General features: G+C 55.8%; 1 protein-coding gene across 1 annotated transcript in view; it reads right to left on the bottom strand.

Moving 5' to 3' along the window:
- Positions 1–344: 344 nt before the first annotated feature.
- Positions 345–24,191, bottom strand: part of LOC144676970 (rap guanine nucleotide exchange factor 3-like) — a gene marked incomplete at both ends in the record, with an annotated part of 40,479 nt that continues 16,632 nt past the window's right edge. Inside the window, 11 exon segments of the mRNA XM_078537235.1 lie at positions 345–533; positions 7,580–7,634; positions 9,349–9,413; positions 10,175–10,262; positions 11,674–11,724; positions 13,185–13,275; positions 15,464–15,645; positions 17,194–17,319; positions 18,984–19,081; positions 21,078–21,224; positions 23,582–23,646. Of these exon segments, the coding sequence (XP_078393361.1) occupies positions 345–533; positions 7,580–7,634; positions 9,349–9,413; positions 10,175–10,262; positions 11,674–11,724; positions 13,185–13,275; positions 15,464–15,645; positions 17,194–17,319; positions 18,984–19,081; positions 21,078–21,224; positions 23,582–23,646 (1,157 nt within the window).

Here is a 24,191-nt window from a genome sequence, read left to right as displayed (position 1 = left end):
TGGGGAGAGAGAGAGAGAGAGCGAGAGAGTTGGGGAGGGAAATGGGTGGAGGTAGAAGAGGGGGGTGCGGTTGAGGGTGGGAGTAGGGGGGGAGTGGAGGCCCTCGTTCATCTCTCCTTGGCTGGCTGGAACATTCCAGAAGCGCGTTGGGCCAGGCTTCGGAGACGGCCTTTGACAGCGCGGCTCCTGGGTGTTGACGTGGGGGTTGAGTTGGGTCCCATCCAATGGCGGAAGGCGCTAGAAGTTGGGAGTGGGGGGAAGGTGGCGATTGGCTTCTCCTGGATGTCCTCCCCGCCAGTCCCCACCCTCTCCGCAGACGAGGCAGCGAGCGGACCCCACCCCACGTGGGGGTGGGGGGTGGGTTCCCTCCTCTCTCTAGGGCTCCAACTCCCGAGAGAGCTGGGACAGGACGCGTTGGTTGTCGATGGCCTTGAGGTGTCGGACGTAGTGCCTCACCGCCAGGGGGTGCGTCGCCGCCAGGGGGTGCCTCACCGCCAGGGGGGAGTCCTTCGCCGCGTAGGGCGCATCCGGAGCTGGAAGGACAAAATGGCAGCTTTTTACTGGCGGCACAGGAAGATCCCGCGCCCCACCACCCCCTCCCACCCAGTCCCACAACGAACGACGTGCGGGTGAAGCCTTCCTCCTCTCTCTCTCCCTCCCTCCCTCCCTCCCCTCTTTACCTTCCCCCTCACTTCCCCACCCTCCTCCTCCTCTTCCTCCTCCCCCCCTCGTCTTTCCCCCCCTCCCCTTCTCCCCCTCGCCCACCCCCCTCCCCTTCTCCATTCCCTCTCTCCCTCCCCTCTTTACCTTCCCTCACCCCTCCTCCCTTTCTCCCTCTCCCTCTCCATTCCCTCTCTCCCTCCCCTCTTTACCTTCCCCTCTCCCTCCCTTCCCCTCACTCCCCCACCCATCCCACCTCCTCCCCTCGTCTTCCCCCCTCCCTCCCCTCTTTACCTTCCCCTCTCCCTCTTCCCCTCATCTGCTGCCCTCCCCCCACCATTCCCTCCCTCCCCCCTCCATTCCCTCTCTCCCTCCCTCCCCCCTCCATTCCCTCTCTCCCTCCCTCCCCCCTCCATTCCCTCTCTCCCTCCCTCCCCCCTCCATTCCCTCTCTCCCTCCCTCCCCCCTCCATTCCCTCTCTCCCTCCCTCCCCCCTCCATTCCCTCTCTCCCTTCCCCTCCCCCTCCCTTCCCCACCCTCCTCCATTACCTCCTCCCTTGTCTACCCCCCTCCACTTCTCCCCCTCGCCCTCCCCCTCCCCTTCTCCATTCCCTCCCTCCCCTCTTTACCTTCCTCTCTCCCTCCCTTCCCCTCACTCCACCACGCCACCCCCCTCATCCTCCCCCTCCCCTAGTCCCCCACTCCATTCCCTCTCTCCCTCCCCTCTATACCATCCCCTCTCCCTTCTCCTCCCCTCCTCTTCCCCCTCCCCTTCTCCTAGCCTAGCCCATCTCCTAGTCTCAATCCAAGAGGTGGGTTTTTAAGGAGGGTCTTAAAGGAGGAAAGAGAGAGAGAGAGAGAGGGAGAGGTGGAGAGGTTGAGGGAGGGAATTCCAGAGCTCGGGGCCCCAGGCAGCTGAAGGCACGGCCGCCGATGGTGGAGCGATGGGTATCGGGGAGGGGGGGATGTGAGGGAGGCCGGAATTGGAGGAGGTTACAGAGATAGGGAGGGGTGCAGGGGCTGGAGGAGGTTACAGAGATAGGGAGGATTGTAGGGGCTGGAGGAGGTTACAGAGATAGGGAGGGTTGTAGGGGAGTGGAGGAGGTTAGAGAGATAGGGAGGGTTGTAGGGGCTGGAGGAGGTTACAGAGATAGGGAGGGTTGTAGGGGCTGGAGGAGGTTACAGAGATTGGGAGGGGTGTAGGGGCTGGAGGAGGTTACAGAGATAGGGAGGGTTGTAGGGACTGGAGGAGGTTACAGAGATAGGGAGGGTTGTAGGGGCTGGAGGAGGTTACAGAGATAGGGAGGGATGTAGGGATTGGAGGAGGTTACAGATAGGGAGGGTTGTAGAGGCTGGAGGAGGTTACAGAGATAGGAAGGGTTGTAGGGACTGGAGGAGGTTACACAGATAGGGAGGGTTGTAGGGGCTGGAAGAGGTTACAGTGATAGGGAGGGTTGTAGGGGCTGGAGGAGTTTAAAGGGATAGGGAGGGTTGTTGGGGCTGGAGGAGGTTACAGAGGTAGGAGGGTTGCAGGGGCTGGAGGAGGTTACAGAGATAGGGAGGGTTGTATGGACTGCAGGAGGTTACAGAGATAGGGAGGGGTCTAGGGGCTGGATGAGCTTACAGAGATAGGGAGGGTTGTAGGGGCTGGAGGAGGTTACAGAGATAGGGAGGGGTCTAGGGGCTGGAGGAGCTTACAGGGATAGGGAGGGGTGTAGGGGCTGGAGGAGGTTACAGAGATAGGGAGGGTTGTTGGGGCTGGAGGAGGTTACAGAGATAGGGAGGGTTGTAGGGGCTGGAGGAGGTTACAGAGATAGGGAGGGTTGTAGGGGGCTGGAGGAGGTTACAGAGATAGGGAGGGTTGTAGGGGCTGGAGGAGGTTACAGAGCTAGGGAGGGGTGTAGGGGCTGGAGGAGGTGACAGAGATACGGAGGGTTGTAGGGCCTGGAGGAGGTTACAGAGATAGGGAGGGTCGTAGGAGCTGGAGGAGGTTACAGAGGTAGAGAGGGTTGTAGGGGCTGGAGGAGGTTACAGAGATAGGGAGGGTTGTTGGGGCTGGAGGAGGTGATGGAGATACGGAGGGTTGTTGGTGCTGGAGGAGGTTACAGAGATAGGGAGGTTTGTAGGGCCTGGGGAGGTTACAGAGATAGGGAGGGTTGTAGGGGCTGGAGGAGGTTACAGAGATAGGGAGGGTTGTAGGGACTGGAGGAGGTTACAGAGATACGGAGGGTTGTAGGGGCTGGAGGAGCTTACAGAGATAGGGAGAGGTTTAGGGGCTGGAGGAGGTTACAGAGATAGGGAGGGTTGTTGGGGCTGGAGGAGGTTACAGAGATAGGGAGGGTTGTAGGGGGCTGGAGGAGGTTACAGAGATAGGGAGGGTTGTAGGGGCTAGAGGAGGTTACAGAGCTAGGGAGGGGTGTAGGGGCTGGAGGAGGTGACAGAGATTGGGAGGGTTGTAGGGGAGTGGAGGAGGTTACAGAGATAGGGAGGGTCGTAGGAGCTGGAGGACGTTACAGAGGTAGAGAGGGTTGTAGGGGCTGGAGGAGGTGACAGAGATAGGGAGGGTTGTTGGGGCTGGAGGAGGTGACAGAGATAGGGAGGGTTGTAGGAGCTGGAGGAGGTTACAGAGATAGGGAGGTTTGTAGGGCCTGTGGAGGTTACAGATATAGGGAGGGTTGTAGGGGCTGGAGGAGGTTACAGAGATAGGGAGGGTTTTAGGGGACTGGAGGAGGTTACAGAGATAGGGAGGGTTGTAGGGGCTGTAGGAGGTTACAGAGATAGGGAGGGTTGTAGGGGCTGGAGGGGGTTACAGAGATAGGGAGAGGTTTAGGGGCTGGAGGAGGTTACAGAGATAGGGAGGGTTGTAGGGGCTGGAGGAGGTTACAGAGATAGGGAGGGTTGTAGGGGCTGGAGGAGGTGACAGAGATAGGGAGGGTTGTAGGGGCTGGAGGGCGTTACAGATATAGGGAGGGTTGTAGGGGCTGGAGGAGGTTACAGAGATAGGGAGGGTTGTAGGGGCTGGAGGAGGTGACAGAGATAGGGAGGGTTGTAGGGGCTGGAGGGCGTTACAGATATAGGGAGGGTTGTAGGGGACTGGAGGAGGTTACAGAGATAGAGAGGGAGCAAGGAGTCCGGATAGGGAAAATGAGGATGAAAAATTTTAAAGTCAAACTTAAATCTGTGTCCCCTCTGGTTACCGACCCTCCCGCCCACTGGAAACAGTCTCTCCCTCTCCTACTCTACCCCAAACCCCCGATTCGTGATTTTGAACCCCTCGATTCAATGTCCCCCCCTCCCTCCCTCCCTTAACCTTCTCTGCTCTAAGGAGAACAATCCTAGATTGTGGGGTTTGTGTTTCTGAGGCAGAGAGAGAGAAAGAGACAGAGAGAGAGAGAGAGAGAGAGACAGAGGAAGAGACAGACAGACAGACAGACAGAGAGACAGAGGGAGAGACACACAGCGAGAGAGAGAAGAGACAGAGGCAGAGAAAGAGAGACAGGGAGACAGAGAGAGAGAGAGAGAAACACAGGGAGAGAGAAAGAGTGGCGGAGGGGAGAGACAAAGAGACAGAGTGAGAAAGACAGGTACAGTGAGGGAGAGAGAGACAGAAAGAGGGACACAGAGAGAAGGCAGAAAGAGAGAGAAACAGATAGAGACAGGCCGAGAGAGAGAGAGACAGAGAGACACACACACACAGAGTGGGAGAGAGAGACAGAGTGAGAAAGACAGGTAAAGTGAGGGAGAGAGACAGAAAGAGGGACACAGAGAAGCAGTGAGATATAGACAGAGGAAGAGGGAGACACAGAGAGAGAGAGAGAGACATTGATAGAAAGAGGGGGACAGAGAGAGAGAGGAAGATTATATATAGAGAAAGAGACAGAGAGAGACAGACATTGAGAGAAAGAGAGAGGGACAGAGAGAGATAGAGGGAGATATATATATATAGAGAGAGAGAGAGAGACACAGAGACATTGAGAGAAAGAGAGAGGGACAGAGAGCGACAGGGTTAGAGAGAGGCAAAGAGGGAGACAGAGAGTGAGACAGAGTGAGAGGGATACAGGGTGAGAGACAGGGAGACAGAGAGACAGTGAAAGACAGAGGCAGAGAGAGAGAGGGAGAGAGAGATGCAGAGAGAGAGAGACAGTGAAAGACGGAGACAGAGAGAGAGGGAGAGAGAGTCGCAGAGAGAGAGAGACAGTGAAAGACGGAGACAGAGAGAGAGGGAGAGAGAGTCGCAGAGAGAGAGAGACAGTGAAAGACGGAGACAGAGAGAGGGAGAGAGACGCAGAGAGAGAGAGACAGTGAAAGACAGAGACAGAGAGAGAGGGAGAGAGATTCGCAGAGAGAGAGACAGTGAAAGACGGAGATAAAGCGGGAGAGACAGAGAGAGAGAGACAGTGAAAGACGGAGAGAGAGAGAGAGAGGGAGAGAGGGAGAGAGTGAAAGACGGAGGCAGAGAGAGAGAGAGAGAGAGAGTGAAAGACAGAGGCAGAGAGAGAGAGAGAGACAGAGAGAGAGAGAGAGACGCAGAGAGAGAGAGACAGTGAAAGACGGAGACAGAGAGAGGGAGAGAGCGTGTGAAAGACAGAGGCAGAGAGAGAGAGAGAGAGACGCAGAGAGAGAGAGACAGTGAAAGACGGAGACAGAGAGAGGGAGAGAGAGAGTGAAAGACAGAGGCAGAGAGAGAGAGAGAGAGACGCAGAGAGAGAGAGACGCAGAGAGAGAGAGACGCAGAGAGAGAGAGACAGTGAAAGAGAGAGACAGAGAGAGACGCAGAGAGAGAGAGACGGTGAAAGACGGAGACAGAGAGAGGGAGAGAGAGAGTGAAAGACAGAGACGCAGAGAGAGAGAGAGAGACGCAGAGAGAGAGAGACAGAGAGAGACAGAGAGAGAGGGAGAGAGACAGAGAGAGAGACGCAGAGAAACAGAGAGAGAGAGAGAGAGAGACAGAGAGAGATCGAGAGAGAGACGCAGAGAGAGAGAGAGAGAGAGAGACAGTGAAAGACGGAGACAGAAAGAGAGAGCGAGAGAGAGACGCAGAGAGAGAGACCAGTGAAAGACGGAGACAGAGAGAGAGCGAGAGAGAGACGCAGAGAGAGAGACAGTGAAAGATGGAGACAGAGAGAGTGAAAGACAGAGGCAGAGAGAGAGAGACGCAGAGAGAGAGAGACAGTGAAAGACAGAGACAGACAGAGAGAGAGACGCAGAGAGAGAGAGAGACAGTGAAAGACGGAGACAGAGAGAGGGAGAGAGAGAGTGAAAGACAGAGGCAGAGAGAGAGAGAGACGCAGAGAGAGAGAGACAGTGAAAGACAGAGACAGACAGAGAGAGAGACGCAGAGAGAGAGAGAGACAGTGAAAAACAGTGAAAGACAGAGACAGAGAGGGAGAGAGAGACAGAGAGAGACACAGAGAGACACAGAGAGAGAGACAGTGAAAGACAGAGGCAGAGAGAGAGACAGTGAAAGACGGAGACAGAGAGAGAGAGGGAGAGAGACGCAGAGAGAGAGAGACAGTGAAAGACAGAGGCAGACAGAGAGAGAGGGAGAGAGAGTGAAAGACAGAGGCAGAGACAGAGAGAGAGACAGTGAAAGACGGAGACAGAGAGAGAGAGGGAGAGAGAGACGCAGAGAGAGAGAGAGAGAGACAGAGAGGGAGAGAGACAGTGAAAGACAGAGAGAGAGACGCAGAGAGAGAGAGACCCACGCCACCTGAACCCCAGCTGACAGCTGTGCAGAGGAATGTGGGGCGCTGGGGGTGAGCGGGGTGGTTGTGTTGTGTGTCTGTGATAGTAACAAAGGACCCACACACCCTGCGATCCTAATACTCACCACTCGATTGACGTGTTAACACGGAGTCCGTGTGGAGCTGCTCTGACCTGGATTTCTGAGCTACCGCAGGTGCTGGGAGGAGAAGAGAGACGTTTATATCCATCCAAACATGACCCACATCAACCCTGTGTAAATCAGTCGGGTGTTTAGGAACAGGAGGAGGCCATTCAGCCCCTCTACTCGAGCCTGTTACACAGGAACAGGAGGAGGCCATTCAGCCCCTCTCCAGCCTGTTACACAGGAACAGGAGGAGGCCATTCAGCCCCTCTCCAGCCTGTTACACAGGAACAGGAGGAGGCCATTCAGCCCCTCCTCCTCCTCGAGCCTGTTACACAGGAACAGGAGGAGGCCATTCAGCCCCTCCTCCTCCTCGAGCCTGTTACACAGGAACAGGAGGAGGCCATTCAGCCCCTCTCCTCCTCGAGCCAGTTACACAGGAGGTGGCCATTCAGCCCATTTAGCCTGTTCCCCCTCTCCCCCCAATTAAATCAGATCATTGGCTGATCTTGCCCTAAACTCCATTGACTTCCCCTTGGATCATTAACCCATAATGGCACCCTCCCTTACCCAGCAAAAATCCCAACCCCCACCCACCGCTGAACTCGACAGCTTCTTTAGGCTGGAGGGGGGAGGGGGGAGAGAGAAAGTTCCGGAATCCCACTCCCCCCGCCCAACCTGCGCGAGGTCACCCCTGAACTGGCCGAGCTCAGATTTGGAGGTTCTTGTCCCCCTCGTCCAGGGGCCCTACTCCACCCCCCTGCCCACTCCCCAACCCCCCACCCCAAACCCACCCCCCTCCCCCAACACCAGAGGGAAGAGTTTCCCCCCGATCGACCCCACCGAATCATCTCAAATCCAACACCCTTCCCCCAACCCCTCTCCCCGATCAGGTCACCCCCTTTAGTCTCCGACACTCGAGAGGGGGACACCAGCCCAGTCCGTAAGACCCCCTCCCCCACCTCCTCCCTTGGGATTTAACCCTTTCAGCCCCCACCCCGCCGATCTGGGATGGTTCTGGGGAATCGGCGCGGGGTCGAATGGGAACAGACGAGAGGTAATGCGAGATGAGATGGATCAAGAGGCACTCACTGTGGGGACAAGAGCGACTCTGTCGGACAACGCTCAGCGCCTTGGCTGCCATTCTCTGAGGTGGGGGGGGACAAAAGGGAGAACATTTCAACACCAACACAGACGAGGTCCTCAATCCCCCCCTCCCCACCCCCCCATTCGAATTTCACCGCCCCCAGCGCCTCCCCGAAACTCGACTGACCCTCCGACAGCGCGGCGCTCCCTCAGCGCTGACCCTCCGACAGTGCGGCTCTCCCTCAGCGCTGACCCTCCGACAGTGCGGCTCTCCCTCAGCGCTGACCCTCCGACAGTGCGGAGCACCCTCAGCACTGATCCTCCCACAGTGCGGCACTCCCTCAGCGCTGACCCTCCAACAGTGCGGCTCTCCCTCAGCGCTGACCCTCCGACAGTGCGGCGCTCCCTCAGCGCTGACCCTCCGACAGTGCGGCACTCCCTCAGCGCTGACCCTCCGACAGTGCGGCGCTCCCTCAGCGCTGACCCTCCGACAGTGCGGCGCTCCCTCAGCGCTGACCCTCCAACAGTGCGGCGCTCCTTCAGCGCTGACCCTCCGACAGTGCGGCGCTCCCTCAGCGCTGACCCTCCGACAGTGCGGCACTCCCTCAGCACTGACCCTCCGACAGTGCGGCGCTCCCTCAGCACTGACCCTCCGACAGCGCGGCGCTCCCTCAGCACTGACCCTCCGACAGTGCGGCGCTCCCTCAGCGCTGACCCTCCGACAGTGCGGCACTCCCTCAGCACTGACCCTCCGACAGTGCGGCACACCCTCAGCACTGACCATCCCACAGTGCGGCGCTGACCCTCCGACAGTGCGGCACTCCCTCAGCACTGACCCTCCGACAGTGCGGCGCTCCCTCAGCACTGACCCTCCCACAGTGCGGCGCTCCCTCAGCGCTGACCCTCCGACAGCGCGGCGCTCCCTCAGCGCTGACCCTCCGACAGCGCGGCACTCCCTCAGCGCTGACCCTCCGACAGCGCGGCACTCCCTCAGCGCTGACCCTCCGACAATGTAGCTCTCCCTCATCACTGACCCTCCGACAGTGCCCTGCTCCCTTGGCACTGACCCTCCGACAGTGCGGCGCTCCCTCAGCGCTGACCCTCCGACAGTGTGGCACTCCCTCAGCACTGACCCTCCGACAGTGCGGCGCTCCCTCAGCGCTGACCCTCCCACAGTGCGGCGCTCCCTCAGCACTGACCCTCCGACAGTGCGGCTCTCCCTCATCACTGACCCTCCGACAGTGCGGCGCTCCCTCGGCGCTGATTAGTTCCCACTCTCCCCCCGCCCCCATATCCCTGCACATTTTTCCCCTTCCAGTATTTATCCGATTCCCCGCCCCTCCTATTGAATCTGCTTCCACCGCCCTTTCAGGCAGCGCCTTCCAGATCACAACAACTCGCTGTGTTTATAAAAAATAATTCTCCTCATCTCCCCCTCCCCACCCACCCCCACCCTCTGGTTCTGTTCCCGATTCTCTTCAATCTGTGTCCCCTCTGGTTACCGACCCTCCCGCCCACTGGAAACAGTCTCTCCCTCTCCTACTCTACCCGAAACCCCCCACCTTCGTGATTTTGAACCCCTCGATTCAATCTCCCCCCCTCCCTCCCTCCCTTAACCTTCTCTGCTCTAAGGAGAACAATCCCAGCTTCTCCAGTCCCTCCACGTGAACTGAAGTCCCCTCATCCTCCCCCCCCACCGCAGGGCTCCCGTTCTGGTCAATCTCCCTCCGCACCCTCTCCGAGACCCTCGACACCCTCCCGGTAAGATCGCTCACCATCTTTTCGAAGTTGACTAGGTTATTCACGAATGTTTTGTTTCCTTCATGGATGAAGGTCAGATCTGTGAATGGAGATAAGATGGGATAATAATGGATCTCGAACTGACGCCTGGAAGCTACACCTGCCCCTTCCCCAGCCTCGTTCTCCATCTCCAAGGGCGGTCACCCCGCGTGAGCCCCGGGGTCGGGGACAGCCAAGGTGCGCACAGCAAGATCCCACCAACCAGCGATAGGAGGCTTTGCTCTGTATCTAACGCCCTGCTGTCCCTGTCCAGGGAGTGTTTGATGGGGACGGCGTAGAGGGAGCTTTACTCTGTATCTAACCCCGTGCTGTACCTGTCCTGGGGGTGTTTGATGGGGATGGTGCAGAGGGAGCTTTACTCTGTATCTAACCCCGTGCTGTACCTGTCCTGGGAGTGTTTGATGGGGACGGTGTAGAGGGAGCTTTACTCTGTATCTAACCCCATGCTGTACCTGTCCTGGGGGTGTTTGATGGGGATGGTGCAGAGGGAGCTTTACTCTGTATCTAACCCCGTGCTGTACCTGTCCTGGGAGTGTTTGATGGGGACGGTGTAGAGGGAGCTTTACTCTGTATCTAACCCCGTGCTGTACCTGTCCTGGGAGTGTTTGATGGGGACGGTGTAGAGGGAGCTTTACTCTGTATCTAACCCCGTGCTGTACCTGTCCTGGGAGTGTTTGATGGGGACGGTGTAGAGGGAGCTTTACTCTGTATCTAACCCCGTGCTGTACCTGTCCTGGGAGTGTTTGATGGGGACGCTGTAGAGGGAGCTTTACTCTGTATCTAACCCTGTGCTGTACTCACCTTTCAGAAGAAGGGGTAGGAATGTTAGAAATGGGGCGTTCAGTTTGCTGATAGCCTGTCGGTAAACCTTGTGATTCCTTGTTGGGTCCTGCACGGAATCGGAAGATATGTCAGGATCAATCCTTGTTTACTCACAGACTTCAATCTGCACCCGAACTTTACTCTTGAGTAGCGCTGCATTACTTTGGCGCCAGTATCATTCCTCATGGACAGGAGCCAGCACGAGACAAGTCACTCACCTCCTGACCCCCCCCAAAGCCTGTCCACCATCGACAAGGTACAAGTCAGGAGTGTGATGGGACACTCCCCACTTGCCTGGATGAGTGCGGCTCCCACAACACTCGAGAAGCTCGACACCGTCCAGGACAAAGCAGCCCCGCTCGATGGGGCACCCCATCCACCAACATTCACTCCCTCCACCACCACCACCGACGCACAGGGGCAGCAGTGTGTGTACCATCTACAAGATGCACTGCAGCAACTCGCCAAGGGCTCCTTCGACAGCGCCGCCCAAACCCACGACCTCTACCGTCTAGAAGGACGAGGGCAGCAGACACACGGGGAACACCACCACCTGCAAGTTCCCCCTCCCGAGCCACTCACCATCCCGACTTGGGAATATATCGGCCGTTCCTTCACTGTCGCCGGGTCACAATCCTGGAACTCCCTCCCTAACAGCGCTGTGGGTGTACCTACACCACACGGACAAAATCCTGGCACTCCCTCCCTAACAGCGCTGTGGGTGTACCTACACCACACGGGACAAAATCCTGGAACTCCCTCCCTAACAGCGCTGTGGGTGTACCTACACCACACACGGGGACAAAATCCTGGAACTCCCTCCCTAACAGCGCTGTGGGTGTACCTACACCACACATGGGACAAAATCCTGGAACTCCCTCCCTAACAGCGCTGTGGGTGTACCTACACCACACACGGGGACAAAATCCTGGAACTCCCTCCCTAACAGCGCTGTGGGTGTACCTACACCACACGGACAAAATCCTGGAACTCCCTCCCTAACAGCGCTGTGGGTGTACCTACACCACACGGTCAAAATCCTGGAACTCCCTCCCTAACAGCGCTGTGGGTGTACCTACACCACACGGACAAAATCCTGGAACTCCCTCCCTAACAGCGCTGTGGGTGTACCTACACCACACGGACAAAATCCTGGAACTCCCTCCCTAACAGCGCCGTGGGTGTACCTACACCACACGGGGAATGCAGCGGCTCAAGAAGGCGGCTCACCACCCACCTTCTCAAGGGGCAATTAGGGATGGGCAATAAATGGATTCCTGATTAACAAGGGGGGGAGCGATGGGTTATCGGGGGGAGGGGGTAGGCGGGAATGTGGGGTTGATTTTACGATCAGATCAGCCACGATCTTACTGAGTGGGTGGGAGCAGGATCGAGGGGCCGAGTGGCCTCTTCCTGCTCCTGGTTCGTACTGACCCTATTTAAGTGAGCCCCCACACACACACCCTCGACAGACTCACCATCAACCTCTCGAACCCGTGGTACATCCGTCTGGTTTTGTTGGGGATCCTCTAGAAACAAAATGGGGAAAAGTTTAGTCAACTTCACGACGTGATGCTTAATTCTTCACGGAAACCCTTGTGAGTGTGTGTGTGAGTGAGTGACTGTGTGCGTGAGTGAGTGTGTGAGTGAGTGAGTGTGTGCGTGAGTGAGTGTGTGAGTGAGCGAGTGTGTGCGTGAGTGAGTGTGTGCGTGAGTGAGTGTATGTGTGTGTGTGCGTGAGTGAGTGTGTCTGTGTATGTGTGCGTGAGTGAGTGTGTCTGTGTATGTGTGTGTCTGTGTGTGTGTGTGTGAGTTGAGTGTGTGAGTGAGTGTGTCTGTGTATGTGTCTGTGAGTGAGTGTGTGTGTGTGTCTGTGTATGCGTGTGTGTGTGTGCGTGAGTCAGTGTGCCTATGTTTGTCTGTGTATGTGTGTGTGTGTTGTGTGTATGAGTGTGTCTGTGTATGTCTGTGTATGTGTGTGTGTGTGTTGAGTGTGTATGAGTGTGTCTGTGTATGTGTGTGTGTGAGTGAGTGTGTCTGTGTATGTGTGAGTTGAGTGTGTGTGTGTGTCTGTGTATGTGTGTGTGAGTGAGTGTGTCTGTGTATGTGAGTGAGTGTGTGTGTGTGTCTGTGTGTGTGTGAATGAGTGTGTGTCTGCGTGTGTGTGTGAGTTATCTGTGTATGCGTGTTAGTGTGTCTGTGTATGTGCGTGAGTGAGTGTGTGTGAGTGTGTCTGTGTATGTGTGTGTGAGTGTCTGTGTATGCGTGTGAGTGTGTCTGTGTGTCTGTGTGTGTGAGTGTGTGTGTGTGTTTGTTTATGTGTGAGTGTCTGTGTGTGTGGGGGTATGTGTGTGTGTCTGTGTATGTGTGTGAGTGTCTGTGTGTGTGTGAGTGATTGTGAGTGTGTCTGCGTGTGTGTGTGTGTATGAGTGAGTGTGTATGTGTGTGTATGACTGTGTGTGTACAAGTAAGTGTGTCTGTGTGTGTATGAATGAGTGTGTGTGTGTGTGTCAGTGAGAGTGTCTGTGTGAGTGTATGTTTGTGTGTGTGTGTGTGTGTCTCTCAATGAGTGCGTGAGTGTGTGTGTCAGTGAGAGTGTGTGTCAGCGAGAGTGTGTGTCAGCGAGAGTGTGTGTCAGTGAGAGTGTGTGTGTGAGTGTGTGTATGTGTCTCAATGAGTGCGTGAGTGTGTGCACGTATGTATGACTGTGGCTGTGTGTATGAATGATGGGGTTGAGTGTGCATGAATGAGTGCGAGAGTGTGTGAGACTGTGTGTGTGAGAGAGAGAGTGAACGTGTGAGTGTGAGCGAGGTTCCAGTCACAATGAGGAAACGTCATTGCACAGAAACTACAAACTGTACGCACTCCGATTATCTTCACACTTCACCCTTCGCACAGACCCTCCTGGTTTGTTGAATCCTCGGGAATAAATGATATTCTGATACCGGTTTGATCTCTGTAAAGGGACAGAGACATTGAAATTTCTTACCTCCCAGGTCTCGGCCAGGCGAGTTACTGAACTGTTACTGAGCCCGAACATGATGGCAAAAAACGTGTTCATATTCCTCTGCTCCTTACAACTGCAACACATCGGAACAAGGAGACGGGGTTAGATACAGAGTAAAGCTCCCTCTACACCGTCCCCATCAAACACTCCCAGGACAGGTACAGCACGGGGTTAGATACAGAGTAAAGCTCCCTCGACACCGTCCCCATCAAACACTCCCAGGACAGGTACAGCACGGGGTTAGATACAGAGTAAAGGTCCCTCTACACCAACCCCATCAAACACTCCCAGGACAGGGACAGCACGGGGTTAGATACAGAGTAAAGCTCCCTCTCCACCGTCCCCCATCAAACACTCCCAGGACAGGTACAGCACGGGGTTAGATACAGAGTAAAGCTCCCTCTACACCGTCCCCATCAAACACTTCCAGGACAGGGACAGCACGGGGTTAGATACAGAGTAAAGCTCCTTCGACACCGTCCCCATCAAACACTCCCAGGACAGGTACAGCACGGGGTTAGATACAGAGTAAAGCTCCCTCTACACCGTCCCCATCAAACACTCCCAGGACAGGTACAGCACGGGGTTAGATACAGAGTAAAGCTCCTTCTACACCGTCCCCATCAAACACTCCCAGGACAGGTACGGCGCGGGGTTAGATACAGAGTAAAGCTCCCTCTACACCGTCCCCATCAAACACTCCCAGGACAGGTACAGCACGGGGTTAGATACAGAGTAAAGCTCCCTCTACACCGTCCCCATCAAACACTCCCAGGACAGGTACAGCACGGGGTTAGATACAGAGTAAAGCTCCCTCTACACCGTCCCCATCAAACACTCCCAGGACAGGTACAGCACGGGGTTAGATACAGAGTAAAGCTCCCTCTACACCGTCCCCATCAAACACTCCCAGGACAGGTACAGCACGGGGTTAGATACAGAGTAAAGCTCCCTCTACACCGTCCCCATCAAACACTCCCAGGACAGGTACAGCACGGGGTTAGATACAGAGTAAAGCTCCCTCTACACCGTCCCCATCAAACACTCCCAGGACAGGTACAGCACGGGGTTAGATACAGAGTAAAGCTCCCTCTACACTGTCCCCATTAAACACTCCCAGGACAGGTACAGCACGGGGTTAGATACAGAGTAAAGCTCCCTCTACACCGTCCCCCATCAAACACTCCCAGGACAGGTACAGCACGGGGTTAGATACAGAGTAAAGCTCCCTCTACACCGTCCCCATCAAACACTCCCAGGACAGGTACAGCACGGGGTTAGATACAGAGTAAAGCTCCTTCGACACCGTCCCCATCAAACACTCCCAGGACAGGTACAGCACGGGGTTAGATACAGAGTAAAGCTCCCTCTACACCGTCCCCATCAAACACTCCCAGGACAGGTACAGCACGGGGTTAGATACAGAGTAAAGCTCCCTCTACACCGTCCCCATCAAACACTCCCAGGACAGGTACAGCACGGGGTTAGATACAGAGTAAAGCTCCTTCGACACCGTCCCCATCAAACACTCCCAGGACAGGTACAGCACGGGGTTAGATACAGAGTAAAGCTCCCTCTACACTGTCCCCATCAAACACTCCCAGGACAGGTACAGCACGGGGTTAGATACAGAGTAAAGCTCCCTCTACACCGTCCCCATCAAACACTCCCAGGACAGGTACAGCACGGGGTTAGATACAGAGTAAAGGTCCCTCTACACCGTCCCCATCAAACACTCCCAGGACAGGTACAGCACGGGGTTAGATACAGAGTAAAGCTCCCTCTACACCAACCCCATCAAACACTCCCAGGACAGGGACAGCACGGGGTTAGATACAGAGTAAAGCTCCCTCTCCACCGTCCCCCATCAAACACTCCCAGGACAGGTACAGCACGGGGTTAGATACAGAGTAAAGTTCCCTCTACACTGTCCCCCATCAAACACTCCCAGGACAGGTACAGCACGGGGTTAGATACAGAGTAAAGCTCCCTCTACACCGTCCCCATCAAACACTCCCAGGACAGGTACAGCACGGGGTTAGATACAGAGTAAAGCTCCCTCTACACTGTCCCCATCAAACACTCCCAGTCCCACATTCTCCCCGCTCTCTGGGTAAAGAAGTTCGTCCTGAATTCCGCCCCTCCCGATTGGATCAATTAGTGACCGTCTTATATCGATGGTGCCCGAGTTCTGGTCTCTCTCTCTCTCTCTCACTCTCTCACCCCACTCCCCGCTCCCCCATACCCTCCCGCGTACCCACCAGGCTGCAATTTTGATGAACTTCTTGAGTAGCAGGGCACGCTTGCCCAGGTTGCCGCACAGGCAGATCTCGGTGGCCGTCCAGTACTGGATGGTGTTGAACCTTTGCAGGTATCTCTCCAGGTTGGCCGTGGTTCCACTGACAGGCGCTCGCTCCCCAATGACGTAGCGGATCAGCTCCACCTGCAGGCGTGGGGTGGGTGGGGGGATCACAATCAATGGCGGCCTCCACGCTTACTGCGTTCCTCTCCCCCCCACCCCAATTCCACCACAATCCCTTTGGTCAGCAATGAGGGCTGCTTTTCTTCTCCCTCTGTTCGTAGGACGTGGGCGTCGCTGGGCTGGGCCCAGCCTTTGTCACCCATCCCTAATTGACCCCTTGAGAAGGTAGGGGTGGTGGTGAGCCCTCTTCTTGAGCCGCTGCAGTCCCCGTGTGTGGTGTAGGTACACCCACGGCGCTGTTAGGGAGGGAGTTCCAGGATTTTGTCCCGTGTGGTGTAGGTACGCCCACAGCGCTGTTAGGGAGGGAGTTCCAGGATTTTGACCCGGCGACAGTGAAGGAACAGCCGATTATATTCCCAAGTCGGGACGGTGAGTGGCTCGGGAGGGGGAACTTGCAGGTGGTGGTGTTCCCCATGTGTCTGCTGCCCTCGTCCTTCTAGACGGTAGAGGTGGTGGGTTTGGGCGGCGCTGTCGAAGGAGCCTTGGCGAGTTGCTGCAGTGCATCTTGTAGATGGTACACACACTGCTGCCCCTGTGCGTCGGTGGTGGTGGTGGAGGGAGTGAATGTTGGTGGATGGGGAGCCCCATCGAGCAGGGGCTGCTTTGTCCTGGACGGTGTTGAGCTTCTCGAGTGTTGTGGGAGCAGCACTCATCCAGGCAAGTGGGGAGTGTCCCATCACACTCCTGACTTGTGCCTTGTAGATGGTTGACAGGCTTTGGGGGAGTCAGGAGGTGAGTGACTCTCGGCAGGATTCCCAGCCTCTGTCCTGCTCTTGTAGCCACAGTATTTATATGGCTGGTCCAGCTCAGTTTCTGGTCAATGGTAACCCCCAGGATGTTGATAATTTGGGATTCAGCGATGGTAATGCCATTGAATGAGTAGAGAGAGAGAGGGAGAGAACAAGAGAGAGAGGGAGATGGAAAGAGAGGGAGAGGGAGTGTGGGAGAGAGAGAGAGAGAGAGAGAGGGAGAGGGAGACGGAGAGGGAGAGGGAGAGAGAGAGGGAGAGGGAGAGGGAGAGGGAGAGGGAGAGGGAGGGAGAGGGAGTGGGGGAGAGAGAGAGAGGGAGACGGAGAGAGGGAGTGGGGTACAGAGAGAGAGACAGAGAAGAGCTCTCCGATTTCTCCAGAGGTAGTTACCACCCATGAACATCCCAAATCGCTTCACAACCAATGAGGGACCTTCCTTTTTATTGTGTGGTCACTGTTGTTACTTAGGAAACGCGGAACCCTCCGACAGTGCGGTGCTCCCTCAGCACTGACCCTCCCGACAGTGCGGCGCTCCCTCAGCACTGACCCTCCAACAGAGCGGCGCTCCCTCAGCGCTGACCATCCGACAGAGCGGCGCTCCCTCAGCGCTGACCCTCCGACAGCGCGGCGCTCCCTCAGCACTGACCCTCCGACAGCGCGGCACTCAGTCAGCAGGGGCTCCGTTGGGTCTCAGAGATCAAGAGCGCACCATCGAGGGACAGGGGCAGCCCTGTTATTCCTTTAAAGACCTGATATTTACCTCGTGGACACAGTTGAAGAGCTCCCAGTCATATTCGGTCAGGTGATTGGCCAGTTCCTTGGAGCTGAAGCCCTCTAGGGTTGTCTGGGTGCCTGAGGTTGGCTGCTGCTGCTCTGGGTGTGGTGCCTGAGGAACATTGACTGCCCATTACATCGGTAACCCAACGAGGCTGGAATCAACAGATCGAGTTCTAACATTGACAGCAGACAAAGGGAGAGTGCAGCCATGGGTCGCTATGGGAATGTGGAAGAGGTAGTACAGCAAGGACTGGAGAAGGGACAACCTTAGATCAGACAAGGTGAGGGGGATATTGGGTTGGGTGAATGAGATGTTGGGAGATGGATGATGGTGGGGGTTGGTAGATCATGTTGAGGTCAATGAGTGCGATGAGTGGGAAAGTTCGATGTTGGGTTGGGGAGAGTTCGATGTTGAGTTGGGGAGAGTTCAATGTTGGGTTGGGGAGAGTTCGATGTGGAGTTGGGGAGAGTTCGATGTTGGGTTGGGGAGAGTTCGATGTTGGGTTGGGGAGAGTTCGATGTTGGGTTGGGGAGAGTTCGATGTGGAGTTGGGGAGAGGTCGATGTGGAGTTGGGGAGAGGTCGATGTTGAGTTGGGGACAGTTCGATGTTGAGTTGGGGAGAGTTCGATGTTGGGTTGGGGAGAGTTCGATGTTGAGTTGGGGAGAGTTCGATGTTGGGTTGGGGAGAGTTCGATGTTGAGTTGGGGACAGTTCGATGTTGAGTTGGGGAGAGTTCGATGTTGGGTTGGGGAGAGTTCGATGTTGGGTTGGGGAGAGGTCGATGTGGAGTTGGGGAGAGGTCGATGTTGAGTTGGGGACAGTTCGATGTTGAGTTGGGGACAGTTCGATGTTGGGTTGGGGAGAGTTCGATGTTGGGTTGGGGAGAGTTCGATGTTGGGTTGGGGAGAGTTCGATGTTGAGTTGGGGAGAGTTCGATGTTGGGTTGGGGAGAGTTCGATGTTGGGTTGGGGAGAGTTCGATGTTGGGTTGGGGAGAGTTCGATGTTGGGTTGGGGAGAGTTCGATGTTGGGTTGGGGACAGTTCGATGTTGAGTTGGGGAGAGTTCGATGTTGGGTTGGGGAGAGTTCGATGTTGGGTTGGGGAGAGTTCGATGTTGGGCTGGGGAGAGTTCGATGTTGGGTTGGGGAGAGTTCGATGTTGGGCTGGGGAGAGTTCGATGTTGGGTTGGGGAGAGTTCGATGTTGGGTTGGGGAGAGTTCGATGTTGGGCTGGGGAGAGTTCGATGTGGAGTTGGGGAGAGTTCGATGTTGGGCTGGGGAGAGTTCGATGTTGGGTTGGGGAGAGTGCGATGTTGGGTTGGGGAGAGTTCGATGTTGAGTTGGGGAGAGTTCGATGTTGGGTTGGGGAGAGTTCGATGTGGAGTTGGGGAGAGTGCGATGTGGAGTTGGGGAGAGTTTGACATTGAGCTGGGCGGGTTAGACGTTGAACTCGGCAGGTTAGGCGTGGAACTGGGCGGGTTAGACACTGAGCTGGGGGCGGGTTAGACACTGAGCTGGGGGCGGGTTAGACACTGAGCTGGGGGCGGGTTAGACACTGAGCTGGGGGCGGGTTAGACACTGAGCTGGGGGCGGGTTAGACACTGAGCTGGGGGCGGGTTAGACACTGAGCTGGGGGCGGGTTAGACACTGAGCTGGTGGGGGGGGGTTAGACACTGAGCTGGGGGTGTTAGACATGGAACTGGGCGGGTTAGACATGGAGCTGGGCGGGTTAGACACTGAGCTGGGTGAACTCCAGATAATTGAGACATTTACCAGTGTTTCTCTCTGTTCCCTGGTACAGAAATAGAGACGATCATTCAGCCCCATTGACGTATAGACACATCGATCATTTGGCCTCAGTTCCACTATGTCTGGGAGAGAAACATTCAGGGTCATTCCTTCACATCGAGGTGATCGGAAGAACATTGAGAAAGAGCAAGAGGAGGCCATTCTGCCCCTCGGTCCTGCTGCCCCACCCCATTCAACAAGGTCACAGCTGATCTGATTGTGGCCTCAACTCCACTTTCCCGCCTGTCCTTCACCCCCACCCCCCCGATAACCCTTGACTCCCTCATCGATCAGAAACCCGTCTAACTCAGCCTCGAATATATTCACTGACCCGGCCTCCGCTGCTCTCTGGGGGGAGAGAATTCCACAGACTGACCACCCTCTGAGAGAAGAAATTCCTCCTCATCTCCGTCTTCAATGGGAGACCCCTTATTCTAGAAACTGTGCCCCCCTCCCCCCCTCATTCTAGATTCCCCCATGAATTGTGGGGGGAGGTTGGAAACATCCTCTCAGCATCCACCCTACAATCCCAGCTCTTCCAATCTATCCCAAGGGAACCAAGTCCCTCATCCTGGGCACCGTTCTCGTGAATCTCTCCCAATCCCTCTCCAAGGCCCTCACCTTCTCCCACAGTTGTAGACTGGCTGCAATCCTCCAGTGGTGGCCGAAGCGGTCTTTTGTAAAGTTCCCCGTGAGTTGCTTACTTGAAGCCCAACTCATTGAGTGAGGAGTAATTGTCTGCCTCTTCCCCACCCCCAGAATGTGAAGATTGATTAATCTTTCACAGGCATCTCTGGCTGGGCCAATGTTTGTTAACCAACATCATACCCACATCGCTGTTAGCGAGGGAGTTCCAGGATTTTGTCTGTGTGGTGTAGGTACACCCATGGCGCTGTTAGGGAGGGAGCTCCAGGATTTTGTCCGTGTGGTGTAGGTACACCCATGGCGCTGTTAGGGTGGGAGTTCCAGGATTTTTACCCGGCGACAGTGAAGGAACGGCCGATATATTCCCAAGTCGGGATGGCGAGTGGCTCGGGAGGGGGAACTTGCAGGTGGTGGTGTTCCCCGTGTGTCTGCTGCCCTCGTCCTTCTAGACGGTAGAGGTCATGGGTTTGGGCGGCGCTGTCGAAGGAGCCCTTGGTGAGTTGCTGCAGTGCATCTTGTAGATGGTACACACACTGCTGCCCATGTGCGTCGGTGGTGGTGGAGGGAGTGAATGTTGGTGGATGGGGTGCCCCATCGAGCGGGGCTGCTTTGTCCTGGACGGTGTCGAGCTTCTCGAGTGTTGTGGGAGCCGCACTCATCCAGGCAAGTGGGGAATGTTCCATCACACTCCTGACTTGTGCCTTGTAGATGGTGGACAGGCTTTGGGGGGGAGTCAGGAGGTGAGTGACTCTCTGCAGGATTCCCAGCCTCTGACCTGCTCTTGTAGCCACAGTATTTATATGGCTGGTCCCAGTTCAGTTTCTGGTCAATGGTAACCCCCAGGATGTTGATAGCGGGGGATTCAGTGCTGGTGATGCCATTGAACGTCAAGGGGGAGATGGTTGGATTCTCTCTTGTTGGAGATGGTCATTGCCTGGCACTTGTGTGGCGCGAATGTTACTTGCCACTGGTCAGCCCCAAGCCTGGATATTGTCCAGGTCTTGCTGCATTTGGACACGGGGCTGCTTCAGTATCTGAGGAGTTGCGAATGGTGCTGAACATTGTGCAATCATCAGCGAACATCCCCACTTCTGACCCTGATGGAAGGAAGGTCACTGATGAAGCAGCTGAAGATGGTTGGGCCGAGGACACTAACCCTGAGGAACTCCTGCAGTGATGTCCTGGAGCTGAGATGATTGACCTCCAACAACCACAACCATCTTCCTTTGTGCTCGGTATGACTCCAACCAGCGGAGAGTTTTCCCCCCGATTCCCATTGACCCCAGTTTTGCTCGGGGCGCTGAACATTGTACAATCGTCAGCGAACATCACCCCAGTTCCGACCATTCGATGGAGGGAGGGTCATTGATGGAGCAGATGATGGTTTGTCCGCTGGATGGTGTCGGGCTCCTCGAGTGCTGGGTCCGGACTTACCCCCAGCTGAGCTCAGCTGAACCATAACGTGTTCCCCTTGGTCCCCGCAGTCGTCCTCCAGGACAGAGATCAGGTCCTGCACAGACGCGTTTACCGGCATCAGCAGCCGAACCTGGGAATGGTCCGCGCGGTGTATCTGGTAAACAACTGGGAGAGAGAGAGAGAGAGAGACGAGGGAAGGGTCAGTACGACAGGGGAACGAGGCGTATCAGGCCCGACGCATCAGACAAGAGTGCGTTTCCCGTAATAAATAGTCCCACACTGTCGGAGGGTCAGTGCTGAGGGAGCGCCGCACTGTCGGAGGGTCAGCGCTGAGGGAGCACCGCGCTGTCGGGGGGTCAGCGCTGAGGGAGCGCCGCGCTGTCGGAGGGTCAGTGCTGAGGGAGCGCTGCACTGTCGGAGGGTCAGCGCTGAGGGAGCGCCGCGCTGTCGGAGGGTCAGCGCTGAGGGAGCGCCGCACTGTCGGAGGGTCAATGTTGTTTGACCAGTTTTTTTATGTGGTGGTGGGAGGAGGTATTTAACCTACTTTCACTGCTTGCCCTTAACTGCTGGGTGTTCACAGCATCATCTTCCAGACTTGTAAACCTGTTCAAACTGTTCCTGAGCTGTGGAAAGATTGAGATCGGTAATGCTTCCGACAGGAATATTATCCATCCTACAGTGCAAAGCCCAAAATATAAACACTCCCAGGACAGGTACAGCACGGGGTTAGATACAGAGTAAAGCTCCCTCTACACCGTCCCCATCAAACACACCCAGGACAGGTACAGCACGGGGTTAGATACAGAGTAAAGCTCCCTCTACACCGTCCCCATCAAACACTCCCAGGACAGGTACAGCACGGGGTTAGATACAGAGTAAAGCTCCCTCTACACCGTCCCCATCAAACACTCCCAGGACAGGTACAGCACGGGGTTAGATACAGAGTAAAGCTCCCTCTACACCGTCCCCATCAAACACTCCCAGGACAGGTACAGCACGGGGTTAGATACAGAGTAAAGCTCCCTCTACACCGTCCCCATCAAACACTCCCAGGACAGGTACAGCACGGGGTTAGATACAGAGTAAAGCTCCCTCTACACCGTCCCCATCAAACACTCCCAGGACAGGTACAGCACGGGGTTAGATACAGAGTAAAGCTCCCTCTACACCGTCCCCATCAAACACTCCCAGGACAGGTACAGCACGGGGTTAGATACAGAGTAAAGCTCCCTCTACACCGTCCCCATCAAACACTCCCAGGACAGGTACAGCACGGAGTTAGATACAGAGTAAAGCTCCCTCTACATTGTCCACATCAAACACTCCCAGGACAGGTACAGCACGGGGTTAGATACAGAGTAAAGCTCCCTCTACACCGTCCCCCATCAAACACTCCCAGGACAGGTACAGCACGGGGTTAGATACAGAGTAAAGCTCCCTCTACACCGTCCCCATCAAACACTCCCAGGGCAGGTACAGCACGGGGTTAGATACAGAGTAAAGCTCCCTCTACACTATCGCCATCAAACACTCCCAGGACAGGTACAGCACGGGGTTAGATACAGAGTAAAGCTCCCTCTACACCGTCCCCATCAAACATTCCCAGGACAGGAACAGCACGGAGTTAGATACAGAGTAAAGCTCCCTCTACACTGTCCCCATCAAACACTCCCAGGACAGGTACAGCACGGAGTTAGATACAGAGTAAAGCTCCCTCTACATTGTCCACATCAAACACTCCCAGGACAGGTACAGCACGGGGTTAGATACAGAGTAAAGCTCCCTCTACACCGTCCCCCATCAAACACTCCCAGGACAGGTACAGCACGGGGTTCGATACAGAGTAAAGCTCCCTCTACACCGTCCCCATCAAACACTCCCAGGACAGGTACAGCACGGGGTTAGATACTGAGTAAAGCTCCCTCTACACCATCCCCATCAAACACTCCCAGGACAGGTACAGCTCGGGGTTAGATACAGAGTAAAGCTCCCTCTACATTGTCCACATCAAACACTCCCAGGACAGGTACAGCACGGGGTTAGATACAGAGTAAAGCTCCCTCTACACCGTCCCCCATCAAACACTCCCAGGACAGGTACAGCACGGGGTTAGATACAGAGTAAAGCTCCCTCTACACCGTCCCCATCAAACATTCCCAGGACAGGAACAGCACGGAGTTAGATACAGAGTAAAGCTCCCTCTACACTGTCCCCATCAAACACTCCCAGGACAGGTACAGCACGGGGTTAGATACAGAGTAAAGCTCCCTCTACACTGTCCCCATCAAACACTCCCAGGACAGGTATAGCACGGGGTTAGATACAGAGTAAAGCTCCCTCTACACCGTCCCCATCAAACACTCCCAGGACAGGTACAGCACGGGGGTTAGATACAGAGTAAAGCTCCCTCTGCACCGTCCCCATCAAACACTCCCAGGACAGGTACAGCACGGGGGTTAGATACAGAGTAAAGCTCCCTCTACACCGTCCCCGTCACACATGGACCGTTGAGGGTATCTCACGCTCCTGTCGAAAGGTGGTACTCACTTTCATTAGTGGGGTTGTGTTTGTCACGGTTTCCATTGCTCTGTGAGGAGAGAGAGAAGCTGGTTTAATCTCCGAACACGTGTAGCGATTCCTCTGCGTGAGGCTTCCATCCACCTATCCCCTCCGTTGTGAAGACCACCCATTTCCACCTCCCTCAGAGTCCCCAACTCCGCCCCTGCCCTCAGCTCATCCACTGTGGGATTTCCCGTCCCTACTTTCGGCCCCTCGAGCCTGCTCCGCCATTCAACTCGATCGTGGCTGATTGTCCACCTCAACGCCACTTTTCCCCCACCCTATCCCCGTGTCCCTCGGTGCCGTTAATCTCCAGAACTCCTCAGTCTTGGACATGCTCAGTGACTGAGCCTCCCTGGGGTAGAGAATTCCAGAGATTCACCGCTCCTCCCAGTGAACAAATTCCTCCTCATCTCAAGTCCTTAAATGGTCCGCCCCTTACTCCTGAGACTCAGTCCCCACCTTGGGTCTAAAACCCACCCACCCCTCCAACCCCAACCCAGGGAAACATCCTCCCTGCATCTACCCTGTCACCCCCTGTAAGAATTCTGTAAGTTTCGATGCGATCCCCTC

Source organism: Cetorhinus maximus, unplaced genomic scaffold, assembly GCF_964194155.1.
Source record: "Cetorhinus maximus unplaced genomic scaffold, sCetMax3.hap1.1 HAP1_SCAFFOLD_2084, whole genome shotgun sequence".
Lineage (NCBI taxonomy): Eukaryota > Metazoa > Chordata > Chondrichthyes > Lamniformes > Cetorhinidae > Cetorhinus > Cetorhinus maximus.
The sequence above is the reverse complement of the archived record's forward strand: the minus strand, read 5'-3'. Positions and strand labels throughout refer to the sequence as shown.